Raw genomic sequence first — 26,725 nt, 5'->3', positions numbered from 1 at the left:
TTTGGCCACAGTACCAAAATACAGCATGTTTCACCAAAACCAAAGACACCATTTTACCAGAACCTGATGGCCTCTATAAGGCATGGTGGTGGATATGTTATGATTATTTGCAGCAGGGCAGATATGAATTCTTCATTGTACTAGAGCTGTGATGATGAACCTATGGCACATGTGCCACAGGTGGCACACAGAGCCCTCTCTGCGGGCACGCCAGCCATCGCCCTAGCCCATCTCCACTGCGCATGGATGTGTGCCTCCCACCAGTCAGCTGGTCTTTGGGTCTCTGCTGTGCATGTGCGAAGGATGGAGCGCATGTGGGGGACGTGTGTGCATGCGCAGTGTGTGTCTATATGCTGTTCGCATTGCATTTTTGGGATTTGTGCATGTGCAGAGTTTGGGGCCTGGAAAGTCTCCTACATCAGCCTGGAAGTAAAAAATGGGTGAAGAGGGTGGGGCGCATGTGCAGGGAAGTGGGGTGCATCACAGGTGGTAGGGTGCATGCGCGAGGGGCATTTGCATTGCATTTTGGGGTTCCGTGTGTGCACGCTTTGGGCACTTGGCACCAAAAAGGTTAGCCATCACTGTACTAGAGGGTCTGTGAGAATATTTGTCGAAAGACAGAAGCACAATCAAAAGTGAATCTTGGTACATGACAACCCTAAATATTCCAGTAAATCCACCAAGAATTGGCTGTGGGGGAAAGGGAAAAAATGGATGGTTCTGGAATAGAGAAAATGCCTGCCTATAAATCCCATTGAGATACTGTGGGCTGTGCATGCAAGAAACCCTTTAAGCATCTATAGCTGAAAAAATTCTGCATGAAGGAGTGGGAAAAATGCCTGTCAGTCAATGTCAGAGATTGGCAGACTATTATAACAAATGCCTACTTGAGGTTGTTTCTGCCAAAGTGGGAAGAGTAGAGCCAAGAGCATACTTACCTTTTCCATAGAAGAAAATGTATCTTTTACTTTTTAATGAATAAATATTTGCAATATTAATATTAAATTTAATTAATGATTCTTCAACAGTAGGTTGTTTAAAAGTGAAACTTTTTGAAAAATTGCTAATCCAGGGAAGTGCTGAAATAATGTAGTACAGCAAAGAGACTACTTGAACAATTTACATAATTATGGTATTGCTGGATAAGAAATTCTCGCCAAACATAATTTCCGTATCTAGTTTTGATAGTTCAAAACCCTACACACACGAGTGTTTTAGAACTGCATTAACAAATAGAGTTTTGTGATGGCTGAAATATCCTTGGAATCATCCTTTTTGTTTGTTTTATTATCACCTAGTGTATGCCCATCTTGTCTAATCCATTATGGATCTATGCTTCTGAAACTTGCAGATATTTTAGCTAAATTTCCCATCCATTTACTTCTATTGTTTTAAGCTTATCATTTAAAATGTTCCAGAATATTACATATTTTTAGCAACCTTTCAGATTCAGCTTCTTCACTGGTTCATTCCACACAGTGGGGATTGAAAGAATTCTATCATGAATGACAAATGAATATTTTGTTTTACAATTTAGAAAAGACTTTACACTATAAGAGGTGTTCCTGTTTTCTATGACTATAGAAAATAGATGATTGTCCTCCATGAATGGAAGTGTACAGTACTACTCCCAACTTTTCAATTTCAATGGTCAGTCAACAGAATGCTTGAATATTATTGGGTTGTTCTACATGACACAGAAGCAAATGACTAACAATTGCATGGATGTGCATCTGTCTGTCCTAGAGCCAGTTTGGTCTTGTAGTTAAGGCAATCAATACTTGGTTGATCCAGAAAAAAAGCAGACCCTGCAATTATGGGAAAAAAACATTAGGAAGAAAAGTCTAAATAATCAGAGCAGGATTCAACCTATGAATTAGTTTTGATGCATACATGAAAATTGATAATGAAGAGAGTGATCATTAGGAATCAGTTTTTCAGATTCTCTACTTATATAATGTGAAGAATGCTCATGTTCAATTATTCATTTTCATAAAAATATGTGTTCCCCTTTTTCTAAAATCTGTTGGAATGCTGAAGCTCACCATTTGTTATCCTATTTAATTATGCATTGTTTGCTAAATTCTGGATCAGTTGTAAACAACACGGGCATTTATTTCTTAATTTTATATTTTATTAGATTAGGACTCCTTTTCATATTGTGCTACAGTATTAACACACAATCTAATAACAGAACAAATGAAGGGATTCTATTGTTTGAAACCTCATTAGTTGTATCTCAATAGGACAGACAACTGGAATATGTACATACATGTAGCCCTGAATTGTCATGGTATCACAAATACTGCAGGTTGCAAAAATCTATGGGAACCGAAGGGATACCCATGCATGTGGCTTAAAAGCAAACGGTTTCTAAAAAACTAATGGCAACTTACTAGGGCCATCCACCACTAATGAAGCAGTGTTGGGAATCAAAGCCTAAAAATTAACACCAACTTTGATGAAACAGCACTTTAAAAGTAGTTGTCTATATTATTATTCTGTACGCCGGGAGGCAAGAAATAGCATCAGACTAAGGTTTATGAAAAGCAGCTCTTTTAGAATTGATCTCCACGTTTTCCACTCGGGGCAGGATAGTCTTGCTGCCCCTAACCCGGGGAGAAGCAGAATAATAACAGTATAGTAAGAGTTGGATGGGACCTTGTAGGTCATCTAGTCCAACCCAACCCCCAGCCCAATCAGGAGACCATTTCTGACAAATGGCAATCCAGAAACGACACCCTCCATCTGCTGATTCAGCAGTGACCCCAGCTACACAGAATGGGACCAATAAAGGAGAATATTTCTAGCTCAGGGTTGACATGAGGGATCCTTGGTGCTGAACTGGCTTGTTTTCTTGCAGACGTTTCATTACCCGAACTAGGTAACATCATCATCCGTGACGGGTAATGAAACGTCTGCAAGAAAAGAAACCAGCTCAGAGAGCACCAAGCCACCCCCACCCCCATGCAGAATGGTTTTTTTTGCCCGACTGCACCCGGCGCTCCTTCTCGCCGGAAACTACCAAAGAGGTCGCAAAAGCGAATCCAAGCTATTAGCGCCAACTAAGGTTAGCAGCCTGCAATCGGCAGCGTTCCCGGCGCGCACCTCCGACGGCCCTAGACCGGACTTCCGCTCCGCCTTCCCACAGTTTGTGCCGTCGCACATCCGTTTTCGTCGCGAGAATTTATATATTTTTTGGTTTTGTTTTGCTTGTAGGCTCGGCTGCGGTCGCTAAGCAACGGTAACCTTTCCTTCATTGGATACGTGCGCGCGTGCGCTCACGCGCGGAAGGCCGAGTGAACGAAGTAGCTTGAAAACATGGACACCGGAAGTAGCAGGAAGGTAAGGCCACATCGGGCCGGCGGGGACCCGGGCAGGGTTGGGGGACGCCGGTCGAGTGATTCTTTTTTTTCTCCTGACCCTCTCAGAGGCAGCACGAGCCAGAATCGGAAGCGTCGGGCCTGTCTGGAGAAGAAGAAGAAGACGACGACGACGAAGAAGAAGAACGAGTGAAAGGAGAGGTCGAGGAGGAGGCAGATGATGGTGACGGCGAAGACTACCAGCCTTATGTGCCCCTCAAGCAGCGCAAGCAGGAGCTGGTAATGTGGGACAGGTTGGCGTGGGGTGGCGGGAGCCCTTAACGGACACCCCTTGTTGCTGTCTTCTCACTGCGCAGCTGCGAGGCCTGTGACCCGATCCTATGCACCCTTATGGAGGGTTTTCTAGTAGGGTCTTCTAGTTAAGGTCGGTGCCCTTTCTCTGCTTCCCCGTTTCTAATGATTGCTCTGTTGGTCCCAATCTTTGGCTCTCCGCAGCTAGTTGTATGTTTTCGGGACAAAAGAAGAGGAACCCCTAGGTTAGTGGAGTCTCTGGGAAATGTGTGCGACTCAGAAATAAGTTAGGTGGTATAGCAGAAAAGTCACTGGCACTTTAGTTAAGCTTTTAACATAAAATGAGAAATATACTTTAAAAATGTCCATGAACATACACATCTTCTTTTGAGAAAAGTAGCCTTTGTGTATCTATCATGGTGGGACCCAGTGTGTTTGGCAGAGTGGCTGGTGAGAGTTAATAGAATCATTTTGCGTAACGGTTTGAAAACCTTTGTCATGTAGTGCTTTGCTTATCCCGAAAGGGCAGAGCAAGTAGACATACCTAGTTGCCATAGCTTTATATCATATGGTTATTTTCATTTTCTCTTCTGTAAACATTCAGATTTATTTGGCGGGAATACTCCAGCTATGTTAACCAGTTCTATAAAACACATCTCCAAAAAGCTATGATATAAAAACCTTGGTATATTTTTTGCACTTTGTGAGAATTTGAATATAGTACTCTAAACGACCACGAGGCCCCTAACATATGGGGTGCCGCAGGGGTCGGTCCTGTCCCCCATACTATTTAACATCTACATGAAACCGCTGGGCGAGATCATTCGGAGGCACGGGATAAGATACCATCAATATGCGGACGATACGCAGCTGTATCTGTCCGCCCTGTGCCAACTCAATGAAGCGGTGGACGTGATGAACCAGGGTCTCGAGGCCGTTAGGGACTGGATGAGGGCTAACAAACTTGTACTCAACCCGGAAAAGACCGAGTGGCTGTTGTGTTTCCCTCCCAATAATTTGGCTAGTGTTCCATTGCTCAGGCTGGGGGCCCAAATTTTACACCCCTCAGACAGGGTTCGCAACTTGGGAGTCCTTCTGGACCCACAGCTGACCTTTGATTACCACCTGTCGGCTGTGACCAGGGGGGCATTTGCCCAGGTTCGCCTGGTGCGCCAGTTGCGACCCTACCTGAACCGGGAGGCTCTCACAACAGTCACTCGCGCCCTTGTGACCTCTAGGCTGGAATACTGCAACGTGCTCTACATGGGGCTGCCCTTGAAGAGCATCCGGCGGCTTCAGCTAGTCCAGAATGCGGCCGCGCGAGTGATTGTGGGTGCACCTCGGTTCGCCCACATAACACCTATCCTCCGCGAGCTGCGCTGGCTACCTGTTGATCTCCGTGTGCGCTTCAAGGTGCTTCTTACCACCCACAAAGCCCTTCATGGTAGTGGATCTGGGTACTTGAGAGACCGCCTCCTGCCAATTACCTCCTCGAGACCTATTAGATCTCATAGATTAGGCCTCCTCCGAGTGCCATCTGCCAGCCAGTGCCGGCTGGCCACTACGCGGAGGAGAGCCTTTTCAGTAGCAGCTCCGACCCTTTGGAACGATCTCCCCGTGGAGATTCGTACCCTCACCACCCTCCAGACCTTCCGCGCAGCCCTCAAGATCTGGCTATCCCGTCAGGCCTGGGGGTAAAGATTATAATTCGCCCCCACCCGAATGCTGAATGAATGTTGCTTATTTTTTTTAATTACATGTTATGTTATATGTCATTGTATGTATCCCCTCCCATATAAGTTGTTAGCCGCCCTGAGTCCCCTCAGGGAAAAGGGCGGCCTATAAATAAACTTATTCTATTCTATTCTATATGAGTTTAGATTCTCATTCCCCTTGATTCCTACTTACTCTTTTAATTTGTGAAAGTACAGTATTTTTCAGAGTATAAGATGAACTGGAGTATAAGACACATCAAGATTTTGTTAAAGGCAAATTTAAAAAAAAGTTTTTGCACTCTGCAGACCTCCCAAAAACGGCCCTTTTTTTGGTCAATAAAAGGGCATTAATAGCCTTTATGAGGCTTATAGAGTGCTCCTGAGGGTTGGGGGAGGGGCAAAAACAGTTTGCTCATTTTTGCCCTCCCCAGCCTTCTAGGAGCACTCTGGAAGCCTCCTAAAGGCTGTGCATGGCCATTTTTGCAAAGGGGCGGGGTTTCAGGAGGCCAAAAATGCTGTATTCAGTGTATAAGAAGCACCCAGATTTTCACCCTCTTTTTTGAGGGAAAAAGGTGCGTCATACTCCAAAAAATGTAGTATTTTTCATATTTGCTGTGAAAAATAAAAACCTGACTATTTAAAATTAACCTAGAACTATGCAGAATTGAATAGATTAGATACTTATTGATGAGGTGACAAACAGTTGAGAATACAAATCTCAGAGGGTTCCAATAAATACAAGATCTATGTCTGCAAAGACACCAGTAGTTAAAGCCTGCCTCTAATGGAATTCTCCACTCATAATTTTATGCCTCTAGTTGCAAAAGTTGCTGCAGATTCGTCGCAAAGGAGTGCTGGAGGAGGAACAAAGAGACAGTGGCAGCGAGTATCATGGTGATGAAGATGACATTCCCCTGGGCCCCCAGTCTAACATCAGCCTTTTGGATCAGCACCAGCATCTCAAAGAGAAGGCAGAAGGTAACAATCAACATACTAAGTTTGATTTATTACTGGAGAGAAGATTTTGGGCTAATTATCTAATATGTTACTCTTCCCAGCACGTAAGGAGTCAGCTAAAGAGAAACAGCTTAAAGAAGAAGAAAAGATCCTGGAAAGTGTGGCAGAAGGGCGAGGTAAAGTGCAAAAAAAGTTTTTTCAAATAGCTTTGGTACTTGGGAAAATATTGATGATGTTATAGAAGATGGCAAAATTGGGATAGCTGGGAAATAAGAATTAATTTTGAACACATCGAGAATGAAACATGCATTATGTTCCATGTCTAGAAGAAGCATGTTAAGGCTCCGGTGTTTGGATAGGCCATTCTGGAATGCTTGTGGCCAGCCAAACTGAAACCCATAAAATATTAGTTATTCCAAGTTTTGGCTGAGACAGACTTAGAGGGGTCTTTCAGGAGAAAAAGACAGGGCTGATGCACCTTGTCTAGATGGCCGATGGGTCTTCTGACTTGATCTTTCTTACCCTCCTTTCCTGTGTCTCCACTGCTATGCATACCCAAATTTTCTGTGCCTTTGGATTCCCTTATTTCAGTTTAGCTTCTACTATGTACTGTAACTTCTGTTGACTTTCCCTTTTACCTCACTCTGGTACATATATATTCCATATTCATGCCAAAATTGCAGAACAATCCATTCATGGAAGGTTTTCTACATCTGCACCATAAATCCCAAGTGCTTCCCAGGAACTTTAGCTTTCTGTTGCTATTGCATAGGATAAAGCCATGTTCAAATAGGTTGCTTTTACTTTTTCATGGCTGCTGACTGATGTCTTTTTTCTTATGTAGCTCTGATGTCTGTGAAGGAAATGGCAAAGGGCATTACATATGACGATCCAATTAAAACCAGGTAGATGTACTCTGGTTGTAAAAGACCCTTTTAAAAAAATGACAAACATTTCTCTGTAACTTTTATTTGTGTTAAAATGCATAAAAAGGTGTCCCTCTATCTTGAGGTTCTACCTTGAAATAATTAACTTTTGCATGTGACTTTGTCTTCTTATATAGATAGATGGGTATTAAAAGTTGCAATCACATATAAGATTGTAGCCACAGTGTTCATGGGTTGGATATAAAATAGGTGGTTGATCTCTGTCAAATCTGTCCAATTGTTTACAAAGAAATATCTGAAAGTTGCAGTTGATGTTGGCTTGTTAGGAGAACAAACACTGTTTAACAATTTCTGATTAAAACATCATGACAGAAATTTTCAAATGAAACAATCAGTATGATCAGAAATAATAATCATAATAAATAAGGTTTTTATGTGTTTCTGTACCAGCTGGAAGGCTCCCCGGTATATCCTATCTATGTCAGAAGCAAGGCATGACCGTGTCCGTAAAAAATACCATATCCTTGTGGAAGGGGAAGGCATTCCACCTCCTCTCAAAAGTTTCAAAGAGATGAAGTTCCCAGGGGGTAAATATCCATGCTATTGGTTTCAAATTTGATTTGAGTGTTCAGATTGTGCGGCCTATATATTTGCTTTAGTTTGAAAAACAAATAAATTAGCAGTTCTATAATATGGTAAAACACATTCAGACATGTACAATCTTTGGATCAAGACCCAGTTATCTAGTTTGCAAAATGTTCCAAACCTACTTTTATATTGCCCCAAATAAATTGGATTTCTCTTATATAAGACCATCCCCAGTAGTCAGTGAGTATATTTGAACTAATATCTTTATTTAATCACAAGGCACTTGCTTCCACAGCTAACAAATTGTATACATTTCCACAAGAGAGAATGGAATGCGAACCATCAGTGCATAAACATGTGGCAGCACTCCTCTCTTTGACTATAGTCCAGAGAAGAGGGGATGAGATTCTCAGCCTATAGAACAGTGGTGGTTAACCTTTGTTAAGGCACTTGGTGCCGAAACTGGACTCCACACGTGCACGCGTTCACCGAAGCCCTGGAACCTGGAAGAGAGCAGCTGGCCACCAATCATGGGCACAGAGAAAGCTCTGTGTGCCACCTCTGGCACGTGTGCCATAGGTTCACCATCATGCTATAGAATGTAGGGAATACTGAGTGTTGAAAAGAGTTCTAAAGCAGGTTTCTTGACGGTTAGAGTATTGATAAGTGGCTCTATTGTTTCGAGAGTTCTGGTAATTGATCTCATATATTATTTAAAAATCTATCATCAAATAATTAGATTTCTACAATCACCAACATCCAGGAAATCAGAATTACATCAAAGGACGTTGGTCTGTCTGGCTCATCTGCTGAACATTCAAACAATAGAACAGGTGCATCAGCATAAGAGATTTACTAGCCTGTTCTTGCTATTGTTTATGATCCCAAAGAAAATAGATTTGGAGTCTTTTTAAATTTTGAACCCATTGACCAGATTGATTAAACACTCTATATTCAAAATAAAGACATTTGACAAAAGGTTTCCTGGCCGCCATAAACCTGTCTAATGCATACTTTCACATCTCTATTAGAGTGAATCACCACATATTTCTCAGGATTGCTCTCAAACCAGACCCCTTCCACTTGTCTCTGCTTTAGCCCCTGTAATCTTTGAAAAGTTAATCATGGCCCTAATCAGGAATGTGAGGACCAACAGATTCATATCTATGCTTATTAGGATGATTTACTATTCGGAATGTGCTCTCATGGGGCAAAGAGGAACACAGTTTAGAGTACACCATCTTATGTTGTATAAATATGAGTTTATGGTGACTTGGGAAAAGTTCTCTAGCATTCTAGATGGATGCTGGTTTTTTTTGGGGGGGGGGGAGTGTTCACAACAACCAGTCAAAATAATATTTATCTTTCAAGACTTTGATGAATTCATGCTGAAATTTGGGAAATACTAATATTTAGGAAGCACTTTCTTGTGGCCTTTGCAAGGATATAAGGAATTGTGATTATGACTCAGAACTCAGTTCCTTAGATTTAATCATATGAAGACTACCCACCACAATAGTTTCTATTTGTGTTTTAGAAACATAATTGTTTTAAATACAAGTTTAATTCTGTAGGTTACAATCGCAGTACAAGTAGTCCTCGACTTACAACCACAATTTTTGTTACTAAGTGAGACAGTTGTTTTACCCCTTTGTACAACCTTTCTCATTGGAGAAGAGCCTAATGCTGGGAAAGATTGAGAGTAAAAGAAGAAAGGGACAACAGAGAATGAGGTGGGTGGATGGAGTCACTGAAGCAGTAGGCATGAACTTAAATGGACTCTGGGGGGTGGTAGAGGACAAGAAGGCCCGGAGAAACGTTGTGCATGGGGTCGTGATGGTTCAGTTATGACTTTGCAATTAACAACAACAACCTTTCTTGCTACAGTTTTTTTAATAACAATTTTTATTTGTTTTTGAACAAGGACAAACATAAAAAAACCCATCTTCCATTGCAAATTGTAGAAAGTGTGTCAGTTGGTTACAGTATTTTCATGCATCTCTTCCATAATCACCACCTGCTTTTCATATCAAATCACATATTTTAAATTCATCTATATTCATGTATAACAACAGTTATTATAGTTCAACCTTAATTTGACTACCGTATTTTCACCCATATAACCCGCCCACGCAAATAACCCGCGGGTTTTCCGGATCGTGTAAAATATTTTCCGTATACCCCGCCCTCGCATATAACCCGCGACGAGTAAGAGAGAAGGGAAACAGCTGAGATGGGGGGGGGGAAGAAATGGAGAAAGAAGCCTGCGCAAGCTGGGGAAGAGGAAAGGAACGGAGGAGAAGGAAACAGCTGAGATCGGGGTGGGGGAAGAAACGGAGAAAGAAGCCTACGCAAGCTGGGGAAGAGGAAAGGAACGGAGGAGAAGGAAACAGCTGAGATCGGGGTGGGGGAAGAAACGGAGAAAGAAGCCTGTGCAAGCCTCTGATCGTGTAAAATATTTTCCGTATACCCCGCCCACGCATATAACCTGCAGGGGGCGCTGTGCATGCAAAAAACGCATATAACCCGCGGGTTATATGGGTGAAAATACGGTATATTGTTTTACATCCTTTTATATATAATATTCAAAATCTAGAATAGAATTATATGATAATATTCCATTAAATCATCCTAAGATCATCCAATCACAATACATCTTTATAACATATTCTAGATAAAACATTTAAACCTCCTCTCATAATCTCCATGTGTTGTTTATATAAAATTTCATATTATTAAACTAGTATATCTATATGTATTGTTATCATTATTAATCATTTAACTATAGCTATTGTCACTTCATTTTATATATGCTACTAGTAAACTAAATTTAGCTTAATTTTTATTATACATTTTCATTGCATCAACCTGTATCTTTCCAGTAATAGTACTGTCTTATATCTCTTGCCATTTGTAGCATTAATGTTCTAGTTACTTTATTAATAAATCTTGTATAAACTTCTCTTGGCAACATGTTATTCCTTTCGTATCTCATAAAAGCTTGAAACCCAACCTCTGTTCTTTCCATCAGCTTACCTTTGGTTATTGCTAGTACTTCTGTCAACATTTCTCTTCTTATCTCCATCAATTTTTCTCTTTTCTTTTGTGCTTTGAAGTCTGGGGTAGAGTTCCAATCCATCTGTCCCCCCCTTTCCATATTCCGCTCTTGCCATTACCAACCACACTCACTTTGTTGTCAGTATCCACAGTTTTCTTATCTCTTTGCTCATTTTTTTCTTCCATCTTTTGATCTTCTGTCCTCCACTTTCTTCATTTGGTAAACATCCTCAGTTTCTCCATGAGATTTTTCTGTTTTGTATTCCATGTTCTCCAATCTCTTTTTAATTCTATCACAACTAATAGATTTTGAATTTCAAACATAATCATTGGCAATGTTACAGTTTCTTTTTCCTGTTGAGCCATTCTTTCAATTTTGCAGACACTGCCACTATAGGGTTCAAGGCTATTTTAATAAACTTCAAACAGGTTCATTTATTGTCTTTCAAGTCAAAATGTTGTCTTCCCCCCAATAGCTAGTGATAGAACTTCCAAAAGGCACCTGTATAAAGAACATGCTCTTCCTACTATCACTGTCAGTAAATAAACTTAAAGAATCTTGAATCTCAAGTGATCAAAGAGAAAGAAGAAAAAACAATTTATTCAGCCTCCAGCCTCTAAGTGGCAGTGTAACTGCTTTCCTCCTGTTGTTACAACCCTCTTTATAATCCTTCTTATTATCTTCTTTAAGAAAGAAAAAAACCCTTTAATGGAGATCAAAAACAATCAAATCAAGCATTATTAAAAAAAAGAATTTTAATCCATAGGTATAAGCAAAAGTGAAAAAAGAAGAAGAAAGAATTAATCTATTCAATTTAAAAAATAGGGAGCCCCTGCAAAAGTTCCATCCGTGAAAAAAAAATTAGAAACTGGATAACACACTAAGTTCAATGCAGATCAATCTCGCCGCTTACAGTCTTCTTTCTTCAATCTTAACTTAAATTTTTTTCTTGGGTAGTCTCTTCCTCTAATAATAAAATTTCTTCACCAATTCGACACACTTTCTCTTTCCGCTTTCTTCTTGTTCCGGAGCTGTCCCAACTTCAGCAGCTTCATTAGCTGCGTTTCTGTCACCGGAAAAAAGGGCTATTCCTGGATCTTTCAGGGACTTTGCGGTGACCCTGAGAGCAGCAGGAGGTGCCCTTCTCAACCAGCTCTGCGGGAAGGTTTAGGTCCAAATGGACCGTCCAGCGGCAGAAATTCGACTGCGGTCTCGGAGCACCAAGATCACATGTCGTGCTGTCGCGACATCAGCTCTCCTCTCTCTTGCTACAATTGTTAAGTGAATCACTGTAGTTGTTAAGTTAGTAACATGGTTGTTAAGTGAATCTGGCTTCCCCATTGACTTTGTTTGTCAGAAAGTCACAAAAATGTGATCACATGACCCCAGGAATTCAACCATCATAAATATGAGTCAGTTGCCAAGTATCTGGATTTATCTAATGATCATGAAGATTCTGCAGCAGTCATAAGTGTGAACAAGGGTCATAAGTCACTTTTTTCAGTGCCGTTGTGACTTCAAACGATCACTAAATGAACTGTTGTAAGTTGAGGACTATCGGTAGTCACCTCCTCTTGGTGATGGTTAGCATTGACAATTCGTCAAGAGGAATGTCCTTGGAGAACGCTAGAAGGACCAAATCATCATGGGTTCCAGCGTGTTGGGTTTGAGAGATCAGTCATTCATGACCTCGTTCAGGGAAGAGTCGTGCCTTCCCAGCAAGCTGTGGCAGGGTACCTAGCATTGGAAGACTGAGAGAAGGGAACCATATGTTAATTTGGACAGAAAATATCTACAGAAAAACATATCCCACCAATCAAGGTGGGGAGATTGTGATTTCTCACTTGTTTCTGTGGGCAGAAAGACATCATGCCTTCCTTTCAGTGGAAAGTGTATAATAAAGTGGATGTTGAATGTGTCTGCAGATTGATTGTCTAAGACATTGTACCCAGAAATATTTTAGACAATCATGGATTAGTGGAGAGTTCCTTCAGTTGGCCACTGCAACAAAAAAGAACATGAAGGTGACCATGGTTTTCTCTAATTTTCACAATGTCAGTGTGGAAGGGACCAAAGCTTTGATGTCTCCTTGTCTTTAGTGCTTACTACATGCATTCTCACCTGCCTCGATATTATCAAAGGAGACGTGCAAATTAAGAAAGATAGGTTCAAGTGGTAGAATGATTGTTCCTTTTTGACTCAGGAAATCTTGGTTCTAGACTCAGGTCAAAATAAGCATCCAAGAATTATGAAATCTTCCAATGTGGCTGAATCTTCTGAGATAGGAACCTGTATATCCAGGTCCAGGTGGCACCTCTGTGCTTGGAATTTAAATAGAAGTAGCACTTAAAAACTCTTCTCAAAAAAGCAGTAAACACCCATTTTAACAGGCAGGTATCAAGCACAATTCATATACACAACTTGGCTGGAGCAATTTTTATTCATTAGTGCAGAAATAAGTTGTCTTTGAGAGTACTAGAAGTTTCTTATGGGTCTACACAAGGCTATTGGAATAAGCCAAGTTAAACTTTTTCTTAGAGGTTCCAGACTAATTTTCCATCCTTTTATTCATCACTTTCCTTGGTGTGATTCATCATTAGCAGCTATTTCTTTTGAACTCAATAGATAGGTTTCTGTTAAGATGTTGACTTGCTTTTCTTGTGATGGTTACTTTGACTAGAAATGTCTAACTGCTCTATTGTTTGGGGGAAATGTGTGTGTTTTTCAGTCAGGTCAAATATTATGGCGATCTAATATCTTTTTTTCTCTCTTTAATCTTCTCTTTAAGATTGTGTAGGCGGATATAATTTTACCCAATTTTTATTGAAATCCCAATAATCTCAGCAGAGTTTGTCATACGGACTGTGGGGAAAAGGGCTGGAAAGCAGGCTTTCTGTTAGTAAGTCAAGGATTATTGTCCCAGCCAACTAGAAGAAGTGCTGACTTAGTGCCAGGAAGCTATCAGTGTCTGGAAGTGGAGGAACAGGCTGAATACCTCCAAAATTGAGTGGCTTTGGCTCTGTGGGCAAGCAATCCCATAATTGCACCAATCTTGCTCTGAACGGACTTATACTGTCCCATCCAAAGGTCGTCTGCAACTTGGGATTCACCTAGCTATAGCTTTTGCTCAAAGAATCAGTGGCAGATGGCCAGGAGGGCTTTAGTGCAGCTCTATCTTGTGCCAATTGTAGCTATTTCTGGACTGGGGACTCCTACTCAGAATCACTCATGTCCTAGTCACTTCCCCTTTGAATTATTGCACTATAATACACTATATATGAGGTTGCTCTTGAAAAGCCTTTGGAAATAACAGCTGGTGCAAAATTGATCACCAGGCCAATGATATGTATTTCCCACTATACTTAGGTAACCCTAGTGTTTTCGGAACTGCATTAACTGTCAATTGGCTTCTTCTTATAAATAAATCAAAGTGGTAATTGTCATCTTAAAGCCTCTACACCAGGTGTGTCAAACCCAATCACATCGCGGACCCTATCATGACATTTTGGGATTTTTTTTGCCCTTGCGGAGCTGGGTTGAATGTACGGCCCATGGATCTCGTGTTTGACATCCCTGTCTATACCTGCCTAGTTAGCTGTTCTTTTACTCATCTGCCTACCGAATCAGATTGAACCAATCACCTCTAGAACTTGGCTGTTTAACTAATTTGACAAAGCCTAGAAAATGAATCATTTATATTGCTACACAGATCTGATCTGTTTCTTCCTTCAAAGATAGCAATAGCAATAGCAGTTAGACTTATATACCGCTTCATAGGGCTTTCAGCCCTCTCTAAGCGGTTTACAGAGTCAGCATATTGCCCCCAACAACAATCTGGGTCCTCATTTCACCCACCTCGGAAGGATGGAAGGCTGAGTCAACCCTGAGCCGGTGAGATTTGAACCGCCGAACTGCAGAACTGCAGTCAGCTGAAGTAGCCTGCAGTGCTGCATTTAACCACTGCACCACCTCGGCTCTTTCAGAAGATTTCAGAAGAGCAGTTAAAACCTGGCTTTTCTATCTCTTTAAGCAGGTCGATCCTTCAGATTTATTCTGAGGAATAATGTTTAGGCATAAAGATTTTGTAAATTACTATAATGTACTGAAAAAGCCCTTTGCCACTGATCTCTTTTTTATCTTGTTTTCATTGTTGTAATTAAATATTAATTGCTGTGCAGTATTATCCAGTTGTGGAACTGGTGGCTCTTGTAATTGAAATCAATAAGCAACTGTGAAATGGGTTATCTCCATAGAATAGAGGCATTTTAGTCCTGCCTTCTACCTGGAAACAGTGGGGTTAACCTTCTTCGTTAAGGTCTATCAGGTGGCCAGAATGGCACCCCATAATAAGTTCAAGTTATGCTTTGATCAATTTTGCCAAATCCAGGCTATATATGTAATTCAGTAATAAATTCAAAATTTGTATCACTTTTTAAACTATTGCGAATGGGGTTATGGGTTTTTTGGGTGGGGTTTGTTTGCTATCATTGTTTTCATGTATATTTTAGGAATAGCTAATGATGCATGTATGCCTCATTCATATTCAACAGGATAAGTGGGAATTATTTGATGATGTCTCATTATTAAATCTCAGCAAGAAAAGTACCCCTTCTTGCTTCAATATCCTTCTTCTGGAAACTCACAACTCTCTTTTCTGATCTACTTAGCTCAGTTTGCTAATCTTTTCACTGAATTCTCCCTCCAGCAATTCTGCGAGGCTTGAAAAAGAAGGGGATCCAGCAACCAACTCCTATCCAGATACAGGGTATTCCTACCATGTGAGTGTTGCAAGAGTATTGCCAGCCTGCTTCTGAAGGGCCACTACTAAGCACTGTGCAAAAGCTTATTACTAGTTATGCTCTCTATTTTCACCTCATTGCCATGGTAAATCCATGAAGAAACTGAACTGTAAAATCTTGTCGTTTTATTGTGGCAGAGATGTTTAGGTGACAGAATCCATTTTATCAGATATTGGCAAAGTTGAGTCTCTGGTTCAGACCTCTTTTCAACAACAATGAATATGTGGGATATTTGTTACTGCAAGATGATTTGCTGCAATCCTCCCCCCTTAAAATCTGGCAGGGCTTGGCCCTCTTCATTTTCTCGAAAGTGATAAATTGCTGGCTCTGGGATAATAAGATTGGCGCTGGAGATTACACAGAGGAATGAATCCAAATGATGGATTTGGCACCTGGTTTTTCTTGGTTTTTGTTTTATATTTATTGCTGTTAGCCATCCAGAATAGTGCTCAGAATGGGTGGCCATATAAATCATTGAAATAAATTTATCGTTGCAAGCATCTCTAAACCCTAATGCCAGATTTTGAATTAGCTTGCATCAAGCCATTATTGATAAGCTGCTGCAGTTTAAAGCAAAGCATTAAATCAATAGCAGTTAGAATAATACAGAGTTGCATATTGAAAAGCAGTTTTGCTTGCTATAATTTAATATATTTTGATGCATATATTTTGCCAGATCTAAAATCTAAGCCTTACAAGGCTATTATCAACATCTTAAACTGGAACTCCAAATTAATAAGCAATATAATTATTGCAGTATATAGGTTCTTCAGCCGCCTCCTCCCTTTCCCAGTATTTGAAAAGTTACACTCTATACCAGCTGCAGTTTCTGAATAGTTTTTAAATGTTGCTCTATGTAGAACATATTAAAATAGTCTGTAAAAAACAAGGGCAATTTAAACCTAAGGCAAGTTTAATTTTCTCTAGACAAAGTACAGTGTGTACAGCAAGCTAATTCAAACGATGGCATATTCTAGAGAAAGTACAGTTTGTGTATCAGCCAAAATTATTGCTCTAACAAGTTATTGATGATACCACCAACGCCACTACACACTGAATCGAGTCCAACAGAGTCCCTGAATTTATGATCTACAAAAGAGTCATTTCTACATTATCTTGGAACTGTTTATTAAGGATTAAAGCATGCAGATTGTGGACAAAAATAGAGAAAGAGACTAGGACCCAGGTAGATGGCCTGGACTTTTTGTTTTGTAAGCTAAATAAGCTTAATACGTATACTATTGGAAACCTCAATTCTTCCATTGCCTTTAGTCTTTCTATGATTTTAGATACATTAAATACATAAATGATTTTAAATACATTTCTTAATAAGATAAAGCAGTGGAGGCAACTTTTGGATCTCTAGAACAGTGTTTCTCAACCTTGGCAACTTGAAGATGACCGGACTTCAACTCCCAGAATTCCCCAGCCAGCGAATGCTGGCTGGGGAATTCTGGGAGTTGAAGTCCGGACATCTTCAAGTTGCCAAGGTTGAGAAACACTGCTCTAGAACAGTGTTTTTCAACCACTGTGCCGCGGCACACTAGTGTGCCGTGACATAGTGTAAGGTGTGCCGTGGGAAAAACACCCGCCTATAGTCAATATAGGCACAGAGTTAAATTTTGTAAACATTTTCTAATGGTGGTGTGCCTCGTGATTTTTTTCATGAAAAAAGTGTGCCTTTGCACAAAAAAGGTTGAAAAACACTGCTCTAGAATGTTAGATTTCTTACCTTCCATCAGCTTCAGACAAGGGCAGACTTAGTTTATCATAACATTTGTATAATAAAAAAAGGGCAGACTTTAGAGTTGACAGGAAATATATGGTGCCTTCAGCATCTGGAGGCTAAAAGTCTAAGTGACCTCAACTTTTCAACATGCAGGTAGTCCTCAACTTACAACAGTTCATTTAGTGACTGTTCAAAATTACCACAGTGCTGAAAACACGACCAATTCTCAATCCCCCCCCCAAGGTCACATGATCAAAATTCAAATGCTTGGTGATTCCTATTTATGACGGCTGCAGTGTCCCATGTTCATGTGGACACCTTTTGTGACCTTCTGACAAGCAAAGTCAATGGGGAAGCCAAATTCACTTAACAACTGTGTTACTTTACTTAACAATTGCAGTGATTCACTTAACAGCTGTGGCAACAAAGGTCGTAAAATGGGGCAAAACTCACTTAACCACTGACTCGCTTAGCAATGAAAATGTCGGGCTCAATTGTGGTCATAAATTGAGGATTGCCTGTATTCTCATAGTCTGCCACGCAGGAGCAGTTCAGCTCTCCTCCTCCCCTGGCTAGTGTACCCAGAAGCAGTTCGTTCCAACTACAGCAAGGGTTTCATTGGCTCATTTGTTCTCCTCCACAGACTTTCTGGTAGAGACATGATTGGGATTGCTTTCACCGGCTCTGGCAAGACCCTTGTGTTCACCCTCCCGGTTATCATGTTTTGCCTGGAGCAGGAAAAGAGGCTGCCCTTTTCCAAAAGGGAAGGACCATACGGGCTCATCATCTGCCCCTCCGTAAGTCACCCGGCTTGCACTGGGCTTATGCATTTGGTGGGGGGAGTGGTTTGGCCAAGAGAAAGAGGGGAGGGTAAATCGGCTTAGTGACAGCGGTCCCCAGCTGATCAGGTTTTTGTTTCTACAGAGGGAACTGGCTCGACAGACCCATGGCATCCTGGAGTACTATTGCCGCCTGCTGCAAGAGGACGGGATGCCTGCCTTGCGCTGTGCTCTCTGCATCGGTGGCATGTCTGTGAAAGAACAAATGGAGACTATCAAACAGTAAGGGCAACCTTTGAAGAACATTTAAAGCAGAGTGGCTACATTTTTCTTGTGTGGATGTTAAGGAAGCAAAGCAGCATTCAGCTTCTTGGTCTCATGCGATTTCTTCCTCTTCCTACACAGTATAAAAGATTGTGGTGTTATTGTCAATAGGTGGCCTGTTATTTTTCATCTGCAAAATTCCTCTTTTGAAAAGATCTGGATCTCTGTCTCACCAATATTGGCTACATACATATCTAAATTAATCTGATTGATTCCTGGCTTGCTAGGAATCCAGAGCAAAAGCCACATTAATCTCCCCTCTAATTCTCCTTGTGGAAGGGAGGAAATCACAGCTATCTCTACATGCAAAAATAGATAGTGGGTTGATGTGATGCACGTGGATGCCCAAGCCCATGTATCATCCTGCCCTCGCATCGGCTTGCTGTGTCTCATCCGGATGAGTTAAAAGAGAAAAGAAGAACCGTGCGGCATATGTGGCACAAATTACTGGTTATTCCACTCTTATTGGCAGGGATCTTGAATGCTATCACTGTGAAGGAAAGAAAGCATTGCTTAATGGCCCTGCTCCGGTGGCATCGTTCCCATAGTTTAGGACTTGATCTGCTGGTTGGTGGTAAAAATAAGAAAGGCCCCTAGAGGCCCCACAGACCAGTAATCAAGGTCTGTATAGGTACCACATTTATGAAATGTGGTTTCCACGGTGTGATGCAAATACTTCACGGGAAAAACCACATTGTTACGCTATGCTACTGTTATTGTTGCTAGTACAGGGCGCTCTCTAGTGTTCTAATCCTTCTGTTCCACAGTGGTGTACACATGATGGTAGCAACCCCAGGCCGTCTGATGGATTTATTACAGAAAAAGATGGTTAGTCTGGATGTCTGCCGCTACCTGGCTTTGGATGAAGCTGACAGGATGATTGATATGGGTTTTGAAGGAGATATCCGCACCATCTTTTCCTACTTCAAGGTACTAGGGAGGGCAGAATTTGCTCCAAATCTGATCCCAGCCAACCCTTGATCGCCTAAATGATTATTTTTCTCTCAGCCTTATGCATTTTCTGGTAACAGATGTGTGGCTAATGACAACTGTGATGTTTTTCTGATCTAGATAAAAGCTTTAGGCTAGTACTGTGTTTCCCCAAAAATCAGACAGGGTCTTATTTCTGTTTGACCCCCGAAATAAGTGCTTGGCCTTATTATTGGGGAGGACTTATTATTTTTGAGGTGCAGGAGGCCCCTTAACCTCAGCCCGTGGATCAGCTGATGCAGGGGGCCTGCCGCTCTTTTTGCGGCTGCCACTAAAAGAAGGGGCACAATAACTAGGATTTGCAGGAGCAGCTTCTTGCGAGGCCGTTCCACGTGGATGGCAGGTACATGTGGGGCATGTGGGACATGTTCCCCCTTGCCCCCCCCCAAGGAAATGGCAGGGACTAGTTGCGCATGTGTTTACATATTTTTGGGGAGGGCGTATTTTAGCGCATGCGATTGGGCTTATTATCCAAGAAAGTATTTTGGGGGGAAACAGGGTAGTAGAGATAAGATTTAATCTGCACCTGTTAGGATCTTCTTTATGTGTTTTATGTCTCCATTTGTTGGTCTTATAACTTATATAAACCTGACAGAACTTTAGACTAATTGGAAAGATTGCGAGGCAGATTGGCAATCTGGTACATGTGCTCTTTTTAGAAATCAGGCTCTGAGTAGGTAGACTCACAGATGTTTGAATAATATATTGTGAACAGCTACTTATCATACAAATTCTTCTTTCTCAGAAGAGCCAGCTTCCATGAGAACTTAGGATAAAATTTAATTTTCATGCTGTCCCTTGAGATAATTCATCTTAGTTCAAAGTCAAAAAGCTGTGTGGGCCACTAAGCCCTTTTTTCCTGGCTATTAGAAATTCTGCCATGTATTGTTTTCTCTTTCCTTTAGTACAGGTTCAAACTGGATTTCTTGGAGGGCCAGATCAGCATTGTAGTTATCCTCCACAGGCCAGCCCAGGGTGAGGGTGGGGAAGATGGGATGGACGGCCAAAACAGGGTGCGGGGGGCCGTGCACAGCTTCCCCCACGCCCCATTTTTACTAGCAGAGGCACCGCTATTTCCACGCCGCCCCTGCTTGCCAGATCTAAGCACGCTGCGGGTCAGATCATTGGAGTTTTTTGAGGCATTATTTTCTGTCTTTTCAAACTTACTTTTCAGAAATGAAAGATGAGATTCTCAGTGTTCTAAATTGCTTGCCCAGTACAAATGTTGGTCTGCAATTATTCAGACTTGCAAATACCGTAAAATATAATCTATGGCCAGATCTGGAAGCAGAATTTTTAGGGTGACATCAGCAGAGCAAGTTGTCCATCATTGCTTATTTGCCATCTGGGGTTCTCTTTTTCTTTTAGGGACAGCGACAGACCCTTCTTTTCAGTGCTACCATGCCTAAAAAGATTCAGAATTTTGCAAAAAGTGCCCTTGTAAAGCCTATCACAATCAATGTGGGACGTGCAGGAGCTGCCAGTTTGGATGTCATACAGGTATGTCAGTTTAGAGCACTTCATTAGCTGTTTGACCCTCAAACTGTACTGCATAGGAAGTCCAAATTAAAGTGAGCTGCCTGTGAGTTCTTTACCTTGTGGGTGTTGGATAGGGGAAATCTCAAAATGTTCTCTTAATTCATTCATATGTAATTAATTCATTATATCTACTTAACTTTTACTCATGCATAATCTCAATCTTAGTTTTTCATATCTATACTTAATACTTCAAGTTACTAATTTGTTGAGCCCTAATGAGCCACCCTGTGCTGACTTCTCTGTAGTATCTTTCACTTCGTCTCTCTCGTTCCATCTAGGAAGTAGAATATGTGAAAGAGGAAGCTAAAATGGTGTATCTACTTGAATGTCTACAGAAGACTCCACCACCCGTAAGTTCAGACTTATCCTGATCTGATCTGATCTTATCACTCCCAAAGTCATCTCATTTTTGCACTTGTCATAGAAAAGGAAGCAGTGTTGCATGAGAACAATCTTATTTTTTGGCTGTTCTGTCGTTGTATTCTATCTTATTTCTGAAGTGGGATCTCCCTTTGATTAAGGGACTGCAGTATAATCATCACTTATTTTTTGTTTTTCTTTGGCAGGTTCTTATTTTTGCCGAGAAGAAAGCCGACGTAGATGCAATTCATGAATATTTATTACTCAAAGGTGTAGAGGCTGTGGCCATACATGGTGGAAAAGGTCTGTAAAACCTTTTGGTTTAGAATCAAAGTATTCCTTTGCTCCCAGACATAAACACAGTAATTTGAAAGAGCAGAAACTGGATATATGACAATTTTCTGACTTAACTATAGTTAGGTTAGATTTTTTTAAAAAAAATGTATCTTCCTGCCAGCCATAGAGCCGTGTTGGCACAGTGGTTAGAATGCAGTATTGCAGGCTACTTCTGCTGACTGCCAGCTGCTAGCAGATGGCAGTTCGAATCTCTCCAGTCTCAAGGTTGACTCAGCCTTCCATCCTTCCAAGATGGGTAAAATGAAGACCCAGATTGTTTGGGTAAATATGCAGACTCTGTAAACCGCTTAGAGAGAGCTGTAAAAGCACTGTGAAGTGGTACGTAAGTCTAAGTGCTATTGCTATTCTTTTATATCACAGAATTGCAGTCACATGGTATGAAGCATGGTAAAGGTTAGAAAAGGATCTAGAAAAGAAGATTCAAGCAGGAGCTTTGGCAGCTTTATCAGATCCTTTAGGGAGTGTGATACCAGCCTGTGGTATCATACGAATCTCAAAACAAATTATTGTTTGTTTTGTTCAAATTAATGAACCAGCTTTGGCCAGTAAAGCAGTTTACTCTTGTCATTTCATGAAAGTGCCATGAAGATAAAGGCTCTCTTGTTCCAAGAGTGTGAATCATGCTCACAGAGAATGGAAGCTTCTGGATTAGGGATGAGGGGAAATCCTTCTGCTCTTCTTAATGCATGACTTCATCTTACAGACCAAGAGGAGCGAACAAAGGCTATTGAGGCTTTCCGGGATGGGAAAAAGGATGTTCTTGTTGCAACAGATGTTGCCTCCAAAGGCTTGGATTTCCCAGCCATCCAGCATGTCATCAATTACGACATGCCCGAGGAAATAGAAAACTATGGTATGAAAGAGAGGGAGCCCTGTGGGGTTTTTGGTTACCGGGTTCATGTGTTGGAATCCTTAAACATATGCAGAATTTATCCACTGTGACAAAAGCAATATTAAAAAAAAATATTGAGTGAAAAAAACAATCAATCAGCAAAATTTGGCTTGCAGAAGTTATTATATACAGTATCTGAGTTCTAAAATGGGTGCTGCTAAAATAGGATATGAGACACCACCTGGCTTTTCCTCTTATCCATGTTTTACCTGACTCACCTCTTAAAGTATCTTTTAGCTTTATTACTGGGCGGGAATGCGGGAGATGCAAATAGCAACAGAAATCAACTGTTGAAGATTAGGAAATGAAGCTCCTCCCTGTTGATAGTGAATTTGAATTCCTTTTGAGAAACCTAACAGCTTCTCATCAGCAAAGGGGACAAGGGACATCAGCTGCATCATTTGGCAGATACAGGTAGTCCTACGACTTACAACAGTTCATTTAGTGACCGTTCAAAATTACAACGGCACTGAAAAAAGTGACTTAGGGCCGTTTTTCACAGTTACGACCTTTACGGCATCCCATGACCATGTGATCAAAATTCAGACGCTTGGCAACTGATTCATGTTTATGACCGTTGCTGTGTCCCAAGGTCATGTGATCCCCTTTTGCGACCTGACAAGCAAAGTCAATGGGGAAGCCAGGATCACTTAACAACCAGGTTACTTAACATATCAACTGCAGTGATTCACTTAACAACTGTGGCAAGAAAGGTCGTAAAATGGGGCAAAGCTCACTAACAAATATCTCCCTTAACAGCAGAAATGTTGAGCTCCATTGTGGTTGTAAGTCGAGGACGACCTGTGGATTGTGTAGTTGGAACAATCAAAATTTATTACTCGCAGGCTGCCTAATTCTCAATGCCTCTGGCAGCTTAAGTCAATCAAGCAAAAGAAATTATTATCAATTCAATACATAATAAAGATAAAGGTAAAGGATGGCAAGTGTTTCATCAAAGCAAAGGGTCTGACTATCCCTGGCCAAAAGCATGTGTGAAGAGTCAGGTTTTCACAGCTCTTCTAAACAATACCAGATTGGGGCCAGCTGGATCTCAGGGGAAACTTAGTTCCAGCGGCAGGTGCTGCTACAGAGCAAATGGGCTTCTGGGGTTCTGATAGATTACCTGATTTAATTGAAGGAACCTGGAGCATGTCACACCCCATTGAATCTGTCGGTTATATATTATGGGATACAGGTGGTTTTTTTTTCCAAGTAACAGGGATTTACGCCATGTAGAGCTTTATGGATAACAACCTGTATTTTAAATCGCACCGAGAAGTAAACTTGCAGCCAGTGGTATTCACAAAGCTGACATATTACATTGGCCACTGCTTTTTGACCCAGCTTCTGGGTGGTCTTCAGGGGCAGCCCCATAGAGAGCGTGTCGCGGTGGTCAAGCCACAAGTCACTCATGACTGAAGGCCCCCCCCACCCCCATATGCAGGTTTCATAATACATCTTATTTGAGTGACAATATCGTGATGTGTGCAACATCACTTTGAATTACTGGAGACTTGTGGCTTCTGTCTACTTTCTTTTGTTTTTATACAAAAGATTTAGTTTTGTTCCTCCTTTCTTTTTCCTTTCCAGTATTCTTGCTCATTCCTAATTTCTCTTCTCTTTTCTCTCTCTCTCTCTCTCTCTCTCTCTCTCTCTCTCTCTCTCTCCCTCTCTCCCTCCCTCTCTCCCTCCCTCTCTCTCTCCCTCTCTCTCTCTCTCTCTCTCTCTCTCTCTCTCTCTTTTGCTGCTTCTCTTGGAAGAGCAAGGGGAATTTGAATGTATGTGAGAGAAGGTATCTTATTTTGCCCACAACGAATGAAACTGGGGCTTATGAATTCAATTAATTTGTATGAGCAGTCTGGTCCTGATTTTATTTGGAATGTGGCTTTTGTGGGTATATGTAATCATTTTTAAATGCTCAGCTGCACTCAGTTGCCACGACGCCACTGCTATAAAAGGGTTGACAGAGTCATAAAAATAAAAAAAAATGTAACTCTTATGTAGGTACATGTAAAGTGTGACACGTCACACATTATTCATGAGGAGTGGGAAGGGCTTTCCAGGATTTTTTTTCATTGGATAGGCTTAAATTAACTTGATGGGGAAACTGAATGGTCTGTTTTTTGTCTGTTTTTTTTTTACTAATTTCCCATGGCTACTGTATTTTGCTTTTGTGAAGAAGCATAATCAAGTCATATTTCTTTGGGCTGAAAATGGTAATTGCGTCTGAATTTTTCCCTCTCCAGTTCATCGGATTGGGCGTACGGGCCGCTCAGGGAATACTGGCATTGCCACCACATTCATCAACAAAGCCTGTGGTAAGGAACTGAGAAACTGATATAAAAGCTGGGCTGTGATGAACAGAGCCAGAGGAACTAAGAGGGTGAAGGATGAATGAACTTCAACTAATTATATTTTTGTCAGCTGGGCTCATCCAGTCATGCTTCCTAATGAATCATTAACAACAAAGAATATTCTGGGGATCTGGGATATGATCAGTGAGTGGCTTGGGTACATCACGAGCAATATCTTATAGAGGCAGCTACTTGCATATGGGCACTGCCCCTTGTCTACGGTAATTGAAATCCCTTTGTGCTATATCTGAGAAATTGACCTTCGTCTACATGACTTGTCTCTTGGTCCCTAGATGAATCAGTACTCATGGATTTGAAGGCGCTGCTGCTGGAGGCCAAACAGAAGGTGCCCCCTGTGCTTCAAGTGTTGCATTGTGGAGATGAATCCATGTTGGATATCGGAGGTAAGTAGTCGGTTCGTAAAGAATGGGATGAGAGGAGGCCTGGGAGACCAGAATAGTTTTATAGTTAAGACAGTTCAACCTTCGGCATGGCTGTGTTAGGCAAAAGCATGTTGGAATTATGGTCATCTGCTATTTGAAGAAATGGAAGGAATTGTCTGCTCGGTGGCCTCATAAAGGAAGGAAAGAAATAACTGCTATGCAAATTAGAAGTTAGCCAGGTGCATTTTTCACAAAGTGTGGGAGGTTTTTAAGTCACATTAGAGCTATAATAAGACAGCCGTGTCTTGTGGCTGAGAACTGCATAGACAGTCTTCCTACTCCTCCCATGTGGTAATCATCTTTCAATGATATGAACTTTTAACTGATGCAGTATTTTCACTTCCAGGAGAAAGAGGCTGTGCTTTCTGTGGGGGACTGGGTCATCGTATCACAGACTGCCCCAAGCTGGAAGCCATGCAGACCAAGCAAGTCAGCAACATTGGACGCAAAGACTATCTGGCACACAGCTCCATGGACTTTTAGATGGATTCTGCCTTTTGGCTAGGCCTAGGTTCTTTTTTCCTGGAAAGACACCTTTTCTGAAATAATTCCAATGCCGTTTCTGGCACAACTATCACCAATAGGAGACAGGCTCTGGCAGAGGAGGACTTTTTCCATATGGGGATCTGAATGCTTCTGTTGAAAATATTGATCCTACCTCGAGGTGAAGTGCTAGGCTTGGTTGTCCTATCTCCCACGTTGCCTTCTGTGTGGACATTTTGTGCTAATTTGAGACATCACCTTGGTATCTGCACATTCTTGAAAGGCATGCTCCATCCTTTTTAAACACCTGTTTGTTTTTAAGCTGTTCAGTGTACTTTCTCTTGAGGGTAGCAGGCCATTGTTGCAATAATCAGTTGCATCAGAGATTGTCATGTGTGCTGGGCAAACATTGCCTCTCTCCTCAGCAGTTGACCGTAATGAGGAGCCAGAGACTCGGCATGTAGTTCACATTCTACTACTAGCTTCTGGTCGCTATAAAAACTGTATAATTTTATTTACCCCTTGCCTTGACTCCACCCATCTTGCTTCCCACCCATCTTGCTTTCTCTAACAGCTCTGTTTTGGATGACAGCTCCTGCAGCTGCAGAAAAGCTATTCTTGCCTGCAAAAAGTTGTTGAGTTAAATGTCTCCTGGGACAGTCGTCTGTCTCTCTTGGGACTTTTTGCCTGTTATAACTTCCTGCGTGCTTGCAGGCCCCAAAGAGGAAGTTAGCAGGCAGAGGAAGTTGCCTGCACTATCATACTTACTGACTCATCCCTTGGGCAGCCACAAGAGCTCATCATCTTGACAGTCTCTGTCGTACACTTCACTGGGTTGCTAGCTTGGATCTGACTCC

At 41.4% G+C, this 26,725-nt stretch overlaps 1 protein-coding gene across 1 annotated transcript; it reads left to right on the top strand.

Annotated features, from left to right (window-relative positions):
* The first annotated feature begins 3,261 nt into the window (after positions 1-3,261).
* Positions 3,262-26,723, top strand: DDX41 (DEAD-box helicase 41). The gene is made up of 17 exons (XM_014056163.2): positions 3,262-3,345; positions 3,432-3,602; positions 6,148-6,307; positions 6,388-6,462; positions 7,131-7,191; positions 7,624-7,760; positions 15,525-15,597; positions 17,991-18,144; positions 18,272-18,408; positions 19,218-19,380; positions 20,809-20,940; positions 21,258-21,329; positions 21,546-21,642; positions 22,400-22,549; positions 24,835-24,906; positions 25,236-25,346; positions 25,732-26,723. The coding sequence occupies exons 1-17, from the start codon at positions 3,322-3,324 to the stop codon at positions 25,866-25,868; spliced, it is 1,926 nt and encodes a 641-aa protein (XP_013911638.1). The 5' UTR covers positions 3,262-3,321; the 3' UTR covers positions 25,869-26,723.
* Positions 26,724-26,725: the final 2 nt, after the last annotated feature.

The sequence above is a fragment of the Thamnophis sirtalis genome, unplaced genomic scaffold (assembly GCF_051295495.1).
Source record: "Thamnophis sirtalis isolate CommonGarterSnake01/CBP01778 unplaced genomic scaffold, rThaSir2_p1.2 scaffold_3, whole genome shotgun sequence".
Lineage (NCBI taxonomy): Eukaryota > Metazoa > Chordata > Lepidosauria > Squamata > Natricidae > Thamnophis > Thamnophis sirtalis.
This window is presented reverse-complemented; position numbering and strand designations above follow the sequence as displayed.

Coding starts and splice junctions, on each gene's coding strand:
- DDX41 (XM_014056163.2), top strand. CDS start 3,322: ATGGACACCGGAAGTAGCAGGAAG. Junction 6,308..6,387: donor TCTCAAAGAGAAGGCAGAAG/GTAACAATCAAC, acceptor TACTCTTCCCAG/CACGTAAGGAGTCAGCTAAA. Junction 25,347..25,731: donor ATCCATGTTGGATATCGGAG/GTAAGTAGTCGG, acceptor TTTCACTTCCAG/GAGAAAGAGGCTGTGCTTTC.